Source organism: Prionailurus viverrinus, chromosome B1, assembly GCF_022837055.1.
Source record: "Prionailurus viverrinus isolate Anna chromosome B1, UM_Priviv_1.0, whole genome shotgun sequence".
Lineage (NCBI taxonomy): Eukaryota > Metazoa > Chordata > Mammalia > Carnivora > Felidae > Prionailurus > Prionailurus viverrinus.
Window position 1 is genome coordinate 135,361,831 of NC_062564.1, and position 12,992 is coordinate 135,374,822.

Consider the following 12,992-nt stretch of genomic DNA (forward strand, 5'->3'; position numbering starts at 1 on the left):
TCCACATATTCATTACTGTTGTACAGTGTAAGCTATAGTAAAACCGAAGGACAAAAACCTCAAACTACTATTTCTTATTTGAAATAGCTGAAATTAAAAGCCTGCTTAAATGTTTCAAGAGAAGTTAAGTTTTCCTATTGAGGAGCTAAAGATTTGTAATATGGTTCTCAAGAAAGAGCCTTTATCCCTTTTACTTGAAGAGATTGTTCCTCTTTCTCATCCAACACAACAGCTTGAATTAGTCCAAAGTCTTGGGACAGAACCCCTATGTGTTAGTGAATCTATGTTATCAGTGAAACTCATTTCTTTCCTTTTTAAATTATGAAACCTAAGCTCATATTTGCTTCCTACCGTCACCAGAAAAAGTTATGGTAGAAGGTTTTGGAATTTCTTCTCAGTTACAGTTGACAGTGAACTCCTCAGTGTCCAGCATTAGTCTTAAACTACATAGTTCCCAGTCTGCTAAGCATTTATACAATCATGACACAAAAAGTACATGCAAATAATATAGTGTACTGAATTAAAAAATTGAATTACTTAAAAATAAACTGGGAAACTTCCATTTAAGATACCTACAGTGATGTATAGTGCCAATCACCATCTCTCTTTTAAGATTTAAGATGCATCAATTTTATATCTTCATTTTTTTTAGGTTTAAGTTCCAGTATTGTTATCATACAGTGTAATTAGTTTCAGGTGTACAATTTAGTGATTCCACGCTTACATACCACACCTGGTGATCATCACAGCAAGTGCCCTCCCTAATCCCCATCACCTATTTCACTCATTCCCCCCACCCACCTCCCCTCTGGTAACCATCAGTTTGTTCTCTATAGTTAAGAGTCTGTTTCTGGGTTTGCCTCTCTCTTTTTTTCCTCCTACGACTGTTTTGTTTCTTACATTCCACATACGAATGAAATCATATGGTTTATTAAACAGGGGCAGACACGGCACATACCAACCCCGGCCATAAGTTAAATGATCATGAGTGAGAGATTTACCAGGTACAATTATTGTCCTAACAGAATTGAATGATAATGTCTTTTCAGTGAGTCTTGAGGTAGGAGAGGAATAGAAAATAATATTTATGCAATTTAAAATATAATTTAAATTTAAAAACAACTATGTGAAATGTGTTTTCAGGACTCTTTTACCTAGGGGGATGCATGGAAAGGGTAAGAAAATTGTATAAAGACACATAAGAAGTCAGTGGTAGAAACTGGACTCCCACGCAGGCCTTCCTCATGCCAAGGGAGATGCTCCTTCTCTTAATTAAAGGTACATGCAGCAGGTACAAACAACTTTGATGGAAGTTCAAAGCAACATATCTTTAGTATGTAGAAGTAAGTCAGACTCAGAAACAATAAATTATAAAATCGAGCAATTTTCATGGTCAAAGAAACCTTTGAGATCATCTTGCCAAACTTCTTAATTTTACAGAGGCCAACACCAGAGCTCAGAGCAGTTCAGTGATTTTATTCACTGTCAGAAGTAAATTAGTGTCAGGCTAAACATAGTCTTCTTCTGTTTAGTTTTATCTTTAGGACTATTCTTACCTGCAAATATACTTCAGGAGGTTGTAATTGACCACAGGCAAACTCTTCACCTGCTTTGCTAATTCCTTAATGCCCTGAGTACAAAGAAATAGAGAATAAATGTTATTGAAGTGTTAGCCTTGCAATGAAAACAAATACAAATGAGCACACAGGTTTTTTTTTTCATTAGTTTCACATATTATCAGTGAAGAATCCTGTCCTGAAAACTTGCCACGATTACAGAGAGCATTTCACAAATATTTTCAAAGATGGGAAAAAGTATTTCAAATATTTCCATAAGTACTCTTTGTGGAGAAATAAATTTCAGTGAAGCCTTTTACCATTCTTAATACTCGCTCACAACTGATTGAAAAGGGAGGACTGCCTCATTTATAGTAAGGCTATCTGGGAAAAAAGTAGCTTAATGTAGTGAGAGTCTTTCCCATTTCTGGCATGCCCCAAACATAGACATGTGTCTACTGACAAATAAGTCTCAAGATGGGCCACGTCTAGGATACAGTTAGGGGTGGGATGGAGAATAAAAAGTCTACTCTTCCTGGAAATTTCACAAAGGTATTAATTGCTAATTAATTGCTAATTAATTGCCATTGTAAAACTTCTTCCAAAATGTAAATGGTCCCAGAAAAGCTAATGGATAATGTAATCTAATCTGTTCTTCTTCCTGAAAAAGGCCAGATGGTAAATATTGCAAGCTTTCTGGGACATATGGTCTCTGTCTCAACTACTCAACTCTCCTGTTGTGGAGCAAAAGCAGCCACAGACAATATTACATAATAGAGTAAAACTTCATTTATAAAAACAGGCAGCAATTTCTATAAAAGTGCCAAGAAAATCCAGTGGAGGAAACAGTCTTTCCAACAAATGATTTGGAGACAACTGGATATCCATATGCCAAAGGATGAAGTTGGACCTTTCCTCATATCATAAACAAAATTAACCGAATTTGGATCATAGACCTAAATGTAAGAGCTAAAGCTACAAAAGAAAATATAGGAGTAAATCCTGGCGACCTTAGTTAATGCCTTCTTAGATATGACATTAAAAGCACAAGTGACAAAATAAAAATAGATAAATTGGACTTCATCGCAATTAAAAACTTTCATGCTTTAAAGGACATCATCAGAAAACTGAAGAGACAACTGATAGAATGGGAGAAATACTTGCAAATCATATATGTGATATGAGACTTGTAATCTAAACTGTAAAGAACTCTCGCAACTCAGTAATAATAAAACAAATAATCCAATTAAAATGGGAAAATGATTTGAATAGGTGTTTTTCCAAAGAAAATATGTGAACAGCTACTAAATACATGGAAAGATGTTTAACATCATTAAGCATCAGGGAAATGCAACTCAAGCTCAATTAGATATCAGTTTACACACATTAAGATGGCTGTGATAAAAAAGAGACATAACAACAAGTGTTGGCAAAAATGTGGAGCAGTTGGAGTCTGCACATATTGCTGATGGGAATTTAAAATGATAAAGCCTCTTTAGCAAACATGGAGTTATATATGGTATAGCAATTCTGCTTCCTACGTACATACCCAGGAGAAATGCAGACATATGCCCATGCCAAGCTTTGTACATGAGTATTCACAGCACCATTTTTTTTTAAAGTTTATTTATTTTTGAGACAGAGAGAGAGCATGAATGGGGGGGGGCAGAGAGAGAGGGAGACACAGAATCAGAAGCAGGCTCCAGGCTCTGAGCCATCAGCCCAGAGCCCGACATGGGGCTCAAACTCACGGACCGCGAGATCGTGACCTGAGCTGAAGTCGGATGCTTAACCGACTGAGCCACCCAGGCGCCCCCACAGCACTATTTTTAATAATAATGTCCATCAAACAATGGAAACAATGCACATACTGCAACTGATGAATGGATAGATGAATAAATAAATAAAAGGCATGAAATACTGATAGGTGTTTTAGGGTGGATGAACCTTGAAAACAGTGAAAGAAACTGGTCACAGAAGACAATATAGTGGATGATTCCATTTTTATGAAATATCCAGAAGAGGCAAATCTATAGATACAGAAAGGAGATTAGTAGTTGCCAACAGCTGGGGAAGGTGGGGTCAGTTATGGAGTTTGTTATAGGATGATGAAAATGTGCTAAATATTCTAAAATTAGATTTTGATGGTGGTTGCACAACTCTTGAGAATACAGTTCACCCTTGAACTGTGGGGGGTTAGGGATGCCGACCACCCCCACACTCAAAAATCAATGTATAACTTTTGACTCCCCCAAAACTTAACTACTAACAGCCTTTTGTTGGCTGGAAGCCTTGCTGATAAGCAGTTAATTAGCAAATATTTTGTATGTTATATGTATTATATGTTGTATTCTTATAAAAAGTAAGAAAATCACAAGGAAGAGAAAATACATTTAGAGTACTGTACTGCAAAAAAATCTATGTGTAAGAGGACCCACACAGTTCAAACCCCTATGGCTCGAGGGTCAACTGTATACTAAAATGCGCTGAATGTACACTTTAAATAGGTGATTGTATGATGTGTGAATTATATCTCAAAGCTGTTTAAAAAATGGTAGATAAGATTTGGTAGAAGGCATTGTTGAGAGTAATTTAGGGGGTACATAATGAAAAGGGGAATATGAAATAAGACATCCACTTTATTCATGGAATGTTTGACTTGATGTAGCCCCACAATTAACCAGTTAGAGGAGCAAAGTGGGAAGGAGGGTTCACTTCATTTATTCAGCAGCACTTTTCTTGCTGATAAGGGAGGGGATTAAAAATGGGACCTGTGTTGTGTACGTAATATCTAAATGTGTGTAATGTCAATAAATAGAATGCTGGAAAACAATCCAAGGATGGGGCAAGGGGAAATTTACAAATGAAAAACTAAGAACATTGACAAAAAACCCAAATTAAGGCTTTTTTAGAAATAAATGTACCAACTTACAGCTTCCTCTTCCTTGCTGAGCAGTTTGGCACAGGACAAAAAATCTTCATACTTTGCATAAGGAATAACTGGTTCTGGAAGTTCTCGGAGATACAGTTTAAGAAGTGATGCCACTGTGTGTACATCTGTGTTGCTGTTGAGATAGAAGTGGGAAGATACTCTTTGCAGTAAAATTTATACCATCCGATATATTCTTTCATCAAATACACATCTATAAGTCAGAATTCTGAGTTGCCAATGAAATCCATAAATTCAGCTTTCAAGAAGCATACGCTTAGCTAATGCCCATGAAATGCTACAACAGGTGGAGATGACAGGGATCTGGAAGGACTCTTAGAAGCTTCAGTGTGCTTTGAAAATATTCAAAAGTTCAAGCATTTTTCGTTTGTGTGTACTTGATGTTACTACACTTGATCTTAGCCAAAGGCTGAGAAACGATGTTTGTACTTGATGTTAACCCAAAGTGTTAACTTTAGGGGCTCCTGGGTGGCTCAGTCAGTTAAGTGTCCAACTCTCAATTTTGGCTCAGCTCGTGATCTCATGGTCATGATCAAGCCCCGCATGGGGCTGCACACTGACAACACGGAGCCTCCCTCTCTCTTTGCCCCTCCTCCCTCTCAAAGAAAAATAAATAAAAATTTTAAAAAGTGTTAAAAACAATGCCAATATACCAGACTCTAAATGAAATATAATACAATTTACAAAAAATACCAAATCCACCTCTATATGCATGTATGTATTCAGTGTCACAAAATTAATCACTTCTGAGGCTTAGGTTCATTTCTCATTCTTTAGAAGACATTGGTGACTGGTTATAGATATCAGAAACTTAGTATGACATGTTATAACTTTTTAAGCAGAACTTATTTTGAAGGTGATTGATTTTCAGCATGATTTCTTGTCTAATATTCTAAGATAGTTGGAAATCCTTAGAGTCTTCTAGAAAGAGAAGGAATGTACTACAAAAACAAACAATGAAAACACAACCTGTCCTTTGTATAATGTGCAAAATTTATTTTTATTACCTGCTGACTACCAGAGTGACAGGATAATTTCCTAAAATACTAATTTACATTTTATGCTTTCTATCTCCACGTTAATCTATGAAGACGGCAGACAGTAAAGATGAAAATGGGTGGTTTTTATTTACATTTATTTATTTATTTATTTATTTATTTAAATGTATATTTATTCTGGGGGAGGAGAGAGAGAGTAAGTGGGAGAGGGACAAGGAAAGAGAGAGGGAGAGAGAGAATCTCAAGCAGGCTCTATACTCAGTCCAGAGACTGACACATGGGTTCCATCTCTCCATCTCAGGAACCATGAGATCATGACCTGAGCTGAATCAAGAGTTGGACACTTAACCAACTGAGCCACCCAGGCACCCCATTTTATTATTTTTATTTTGGGTGAGGAGGACAGGTGTAGCAAAGAGGAATTGGTGGGCAGGGAGTGAAAGACCATCTGGCCCTGAGAAGTGGAAGAGAGGTAGTGAAGAAGGTCAGGAATCCTGTAAATATTGAGAATGAACGTCTCACACCTCACTCCCAGACTGTGCGGCAGGAAGTGACCTGTCCCCAGAAGGGTATTTCTTGAGGGCTGGAACACAGTTCAATTTCCTGCCTCAGTGAATATTCTCTTGCCCAAGGGTGACACAGAAGCAGAGTTGACATCACAGAACTACATGGGCTGGGACAATGGTCATCTTAGTTCTCAATCTTGAAATCAAATAGTTGATTTCATCAACAATTTCCCACACACCTGCTCTGTATAGAAAACATTATAGAAAACACAGTGGCTAGAACCTCAAAGAGTTAAAAAAAAAAGATTATTCCAGCCTCCTCACAATTTATAATCTAGTGAGGACAGGGAATATGAACTAGATGATAACACAAGTGTATAATTGCAAAGTGTGGTAAGTAGTAATAAGGAGAAGTGTTGGGTGATATCTAATAGCAAGACAAGACTAATAACAAGACAGGGTTAGATGGCTTCTCTGAGGAAATGATGCATAGACCAAGGTGTAATAATTAACCAAGTGGGAGCAGAAGCACCAAAGAAGGCATTCCTGATTAAAGCAAGGCAGGTAAGCAGAGCCCAAAGTGGGAGGGAACGTCCTGCTCTTGAGTAGCGAACAAAAAAGCTAAAGGAGAGCCAAGCTCAGGGTGGGCCTGCATGAGGTTTGCGTGTACGCAGCATCCTTGGAATCTGGGTCTCTACCTTCCCCCAAATCAGATGGGGCAAAGGCTGAGCTTTTTCATTTCAGTGTTGAGGTCAGTCAGAGTGGGCATTTTGTTAACCTTCTTGCAGATGTTAAAATAATGGAGGTGATCTGATAGGGCCTGTCTTAAATTAATTCTGTTCTTTCACAATTAAACATGTTTTCCCTCTTAAAATTCTGAATTGATAAGCAATATAGAAGTCAACTCAAAGGCTAGTTAAGGAAATAAAAATCACATCTCTGGGACACCTTGAAAACTGTTTGTAAGCTCCTTAATTCCTCAAATTACTTTCTACAGAATTTTTTAAAAAGAGATAGTCCTAACAAAGTACCAATGGTAAGACAAGGAAGACACTATTTCTTCTGTTTTATGGAAAAAACACTCTATTTCATGCGTATCAAAGCTCTTCTGTGTTTCTCTTGTTATCTAGTGAAGCACAGCCATCAGCAGTAAGAGAACCACAACTCGGGGCAGAATATGCAGTGCAATCAACTATTACAATAAATGATTCCATGTTTTGATTCCACTCTAACCCAACCCATGACTAGGTTGGATGTGTTGCCTTCAAAGACAATGACCATTTTGTTAGGGTTATAGGAAGGTACAGAGAAACACAGAAAAATAAAATACAAAATAAGTATAACTTCAATACATGAAGTAGGTTATCCATCATTTGCATGACTATATACATAGAATATATACAAATATTTGTGAAATAAATGCAACAAATAAGACAAATAATAATAAATAAGAAATATATATTTAGTAAAAAATCTGTTCTAGTGTTTCAGTGATTGACTTCGTGCTGCAATGACTCTCCCCAGTACACTGTTCTTGAGGGAACTTGCTTGATACTTGTATTATTTAGTTTCTAATGAAGTTGAGCTGTAGTACTGAGGACGTGTGAACGCTAGATGGCACCATTGGAAAGTTAGAGTAATCAGATGGCGCGAAAATTATGAAGGATGAAAGGCTGCAGAATCATTCTTCATCCACCAGCAATTTTCTTAGCACAAGAGCTGCAGTAATGCTCCAAGAATAGAAATATTTGAGCTATGAATCAAGGTAAGAGATGTGGATAGGATGATGATTTTATTCCTTCCCTAAAGTGATACATTACATTAGCTTTCTAGCATTATAGTATACACCTACATATTGTTAATTATATAGAAACGATGGAGAAAATATACCAACAATGGAGAAAAAAAATGACCAAATGCTTTTCCTCTTTTTTTTTCCAATTAACGAAGGGTTAAGGGTTTTGCTTCAGGATCAAAACTTAAAAATATATTACCTCCTTTTTGGGGCTTTATTATACTTAGGTTATTTTGTGGAAATGGAGACACCTATATTTCCCTGGTGTTCTCATTTTTAGCTTTGTCCTTTCCTACTGAATGGAAGAAAACAATTGCTTCTGTGAAGACTTCAGCATGTGTTCTAGTTCACCTCAAGGGGCTCGCAGTCCGTCTGCCCTTCTGGCCAGAACACCACCTACTGCAACATCAAGTCTGGTGTTTGAAAAACCTTTTTGTATATCTACTGTACGAAATGGTGGCTGTCCGCATCTCTCCGCCCAGCCTGTCTCTTACTGAAAACCCATAATTTTGCCTGTTTAATATTTGCTTCCTATGGATAGTCAAATAATTATATACTAACATTATGTGCTAATTGCCCAATGTACCAGGGGAACGTGCCATCTTTGTCTCAAAGAAATACATTTCAGACTTCATCAAAGTGAAGTGAAGTGACTGTACTGTGGCAAAAGTCAATGTACAAGGGAGAATTAAGATACCTAACCTGGTTACCACCACCACCACCAACAACAACAGCAGCAGCACCTCTAGACATGTATCACTCTATGTCAGGCCTTCACAGCAGTCCAGTGAGCAGGTCCTGCTACTAACCCTATTTTGGGTACTTGGACGAAACCACACTGGTATGAAATTCTTTCTGGCTAAGCACTAAGATATGAGAGGTTTTAAAGTCATTCTCTTTTGGTAGAAATTCAAGACTATTTGTTAATGTGAAATCATTATACAGATCTCAGGTCTCTTTCCCTAACCTGGTGGTAGGATCTGTTTTCAGAAATTAAGATAAGGAATCATGTACATTCTATCCAGTGATTCTGAATAAAGAAGCTAGAATAGCAGGAGATTCCCTTAATTGATGGATATATGATCAATTTTTGTTTCATTTTATATTACACTTGGACCTTACTTTTGAGTCCTACTTCCTCACTTACAGTCTGTTTACCAAATTAAAGGGAGGATTTCATGAGACTTTCAAGGATCAACCTAATTTTACAGTCTCATGAGTGTGCCATTGGTCATTCTGGAATCTATCAGTAATAGTTCCTGAAACTAATGGTGGGCACGGCTTCATGAAACATGCTGGGTGAAACAAATGAACAACATAGATCTTTTTGTCCCCCATGGGCTTATATTTCTAACTAATCACCATCAATAGTTTTCCATATCACAACATGCCTCATTTTGTTCTACTTTGTAATACCTCCTGTATATTCTAGCTGCTAAGGCCCTGTCAGGTGTGAGATCTTAAGAATATTCTTTACAGTTCCTGGAAATTGTCTGCCCTATTTATAATCTATGTATGATACAGGCTTCTCACTAATCTTAACAGGGATAAAAGAAGTCTCACAGCAATCCTTCCTTGCTCATCTTCTATCCCCACACCCTCTTCCCTGATAAACAGACTCTCATACATGGATCAGTCCAAATGCCACAGTAATTACAAGTATAATACTACACAGACAAAACCTTGAAACTTGTAAGCCTCAAAATTAGAAATGGGAATTTTTCAGGGCACCTGGATGGCTCAGTCGGTTATGTGAGTGACTTTGGCTCAGGTCATGATCTCACGGTTCGTGGGTTCGAGCCCTACATCAGGCTCTGTGCTGACAGCTCGGATCCCAGAGCCTGCTTTGGATTCTGTGTCTCCCTCTCTCTCTGCCCTGCCCCCATTCATCCACTCGCTCTCTCTCTCTGTCTCTCTCTCAAAAATAGATAAACATTAAAAAATTTAAAAAAAGAAGTGGGAATTTTTCACTCTGGATACTATGCACAGAACACAATATAATATGTTGATTTTACTTCATAGAGTCAATTTCCAGTGCACCCACACAGGAAATTATTGAAGATATTGTGTACTTATTTGCAATACATGTACATGCGTGCGCACACACACACACACACACACACACACACTAAGATGACCTAAAATTTGCTTTGGATTAAGAAAAAAAAAGGTCATATCCATCAAATTCCTGGGAAAACATACAAGAAACTGAAGACGTTCAGATGCAATACGAAGTTGAATACTGCTGCTCAATTGTCTTAAACAGCATGTTGTTCTTTCCACCAAATTCACCATGGCATAGGAAAGCACATCTGAAGGTGGTAAGCAGCTCCAAACTAAACTAAATGTTTACAAGAAAAGTCTGATTCTGTTCAAACTTATTATTTTTTCTATTTATCTGTCAGTATACTTATACTTATACGGTATACTTATCAGCAGTGCAAAACTGATTCTGTCATGGCTCATTGTTATTATGTGTCAGCGCTGAATTATATACAACAACAGGACGGTTGTACCTGTCTGGATTACACTGAATTAGTGCTCGTGCCAAACAAGCCTCCTGGTTTAAAAGCAATGGTGATGGCAGAGAACTGCCTGATGGTCTCTACTATGGACTGAGTTGTGCCCCCTCCCTCATTCATGTGTTGAAATTCTAACCTCCGATGCGATGGTATTTGGAGATGGAACCTTTGGAAGATACTTGGGGTTAGATCAAGTTATGAGGATAGGACCTCTGGCTTGATGGAATTGGCGCCCTTATAAGAAGAGATACTGGAGAGTTTGCTCCCAGCCCCTTGCTCCCTTGTACTTATAGGGAAAAAGGCTGCATGAGCATAGGGTGAGAAGACAGCTGTCTACAAGCCAAAAAGAGAGCCCTTGTCAGAACCTGACTGAGCTGGCACCCTGATCTCAGCCTTCTAGGCTACAGGGCTGTGATAAAATGAATTTCTTTGTTTAAGCCACCCACTCTGTGGTGTTTTGTTATGGCAGCCTGAGGTGACTAATAGAACTCCCAAATCTGCATCTTGTGAGCTTACCTATAAAACCATTAATAGTACTATCAAAGTACTAGGTAATGAAACGTTAGCAGAAAGTTAGAAATGTACTTGCAGATAACGTGACTTATGGATTAATACAATATTAATAATGTATTTGAGGTAGATGACTTCCAAGGAAAGGAGGCAGTTCTGATATGGAATAGTCACAAGGACACAAGTTTAAATCTGGCCACTCTCTTACCCACTGGAGCATACTAGTTATGCTCCCGTCTGCCCAGTGTTCCCTGATGGAAGACAGGTGGGAGAAATGTTGGTCAGGAGACTGTTAAACCAAATTGTCACACTGACCTTTCCTTTCCTACTTCTAGAATTACTTATGTGCATAGATATATGTGTGTATAGACTTCCTTATAATGCCAGCTAAACACATACAAAGAATATTTGATAGTTTGATATACAATCCAACATACCACACACGTGAGCACGTGCATGCATGCACGCACACATATGTGCCCACACACACTTACGTGTGTATAAGATAGATAAAGTAACAAAATACTCTGCTGTGTAGCTCTAGGAAGATATTCCCTTGAGCAATATGAGTTTGGTGATTCCAAACAATAGACCCTTCAAATAGAAAGTAGCTAATATCCCCAAACAGAAAAAAAAGAGATATTTGTCCATTTGTTATTTCTTATGAATATTTCCCATAAGCAAATCTCTCATTTTATTATTATTATTGGCCACCTCACTCTCCTCTTCCTTATCTGGCCATTATTCTTTACCAGTCAACTCCCCAGTTTTTCTTCCTCTGCTGGCCTCTAAGTGCTATTTTCCTGGATCCTATGCAGACTCTCTGAGTTTAGCTATCACTTTTCCACAATGACTACAAAGTACACCTCTCCACACCAGACCTTTCCGTTTAATTCATAGATGTTCCCTTTCACACTTTGAACTCCATGTAAACACAGTTGGATAAAAACAACAAAAACCTTGCAATAAAATTATTCTTCCTTTACCATTTTCTCGACCATGGATGGCATCACCAGTCACACCAATAACCAAGAAACCTAGAAGTCAGCCTAAATTTTGCTCTTCCTGAGACCCTAAATCTAACCGTGGTTAATGATTCTCAGACTGAACTTCACAGTGGAATCCCCTGGAAGGTCTTAAAAAATGCTGGATCTTATATATTCTGATGTAAAACCTTATGAATCAATTCCTTCTTCAGCAGTCTCATTGACACTGCTCAAGTTCAAGTACATATCACTCACCTCCATTAATGTAACAGCATGCTAGCTGGTTTTTCTGTTGCAAGCCTGTCTTCCTACACCCAGTCCCCTGATGTACACTTATAGGTGGTAATCATTAGTAGCAAATAAATATCAATGACAAACAAAATGCCCTTTTGCATAGCTTTTGAATGCTATGTTTGAACACAAAGGGCAAATGCATAAGCACATATCACAAAGAAACATACACTTAATAGAGAGTCAGAGTTGTCATCATTTAGTTAGTTTGGGGTAAGAGCATTGATTCACTTTATAAATAGGTGATGTGTCCTAGTAAATTAAAGTAAATTCTTGTATTAATGAATGAAAATAAAATCTGACTTTTTTCCATTACAGTACCAACATGCCTTCATTGGAGAGGAAAGGCTAGTGGGATTGAGGCACTTATAAGGTTGATGTAGAATATTCAGAAAAGTTTCCTTAAAGCAGTATTATATTAGTATAGTTTTTTTTTTAACAGATTACCTTGTACATACACACGCATTCACTTCCAACAACAACAAATGAAAACCTTAAGTTGCAAGTAGTAGATAAGTTCTGGAGATCTAATGCACAACATACTGAATATAGCCAATAATACTACTTAATAAACTTCAAAGTTGCTAATAGCACTGATCTTAATTGTCTCACCACAAAAAAGAAAGTGTAATTATGTGACCTGATTGGGGTGTTAGCTAACAATATGGTGGTAATCATATTGCAATATATAGATGTATCAAACCAACACATTGTATATCTTAAATTTTTACAATGGTATATGTCAATTATATCTCAATAAAATAAATTAATTTAAAAAGAACATAAGTGTAGTCAGCTACAAAATTAATCAACATGGCTATTAAAATGAGTTAATATGTTCCTCCAAGTCTGGTGATTTGGGACCTAAGTATCAATGT

At 37.4% G+C, this 12,992-nt stretch overlaps 1 protein-coding gene across 9 annotated transcripts in view; it reads right to left on the reverse strand.

The window, feature by feature from the left end:
• ARHGAP24 (Rho GTPase activating protein 24) overlaps nt 1-12,992 on the reverse strand; it is a 516,404-nt gene that overhangs the window by 17,682 nt on the left and 485,730 nt on the right. For all 9 annotated transcript variants that reach the window (XM_047855838.1, XM_047855840.1, XM_047855837.1 and 6 more), the window contains 2 exons: nt 4,489-4,621; nt 1,557-1,630 (listed from right to left, as the gene is read on the reverse strand). In XM_047855838.1, the coding sequence (XP_047711794.1) occupies nt 1,557-1,630; nt 4,489-4,621 (207 nt within the window). The remainder of the gene's footprint in view (nt 1-1,556; nt 1,631-4,488; nt 4,622-12,992) is intronic.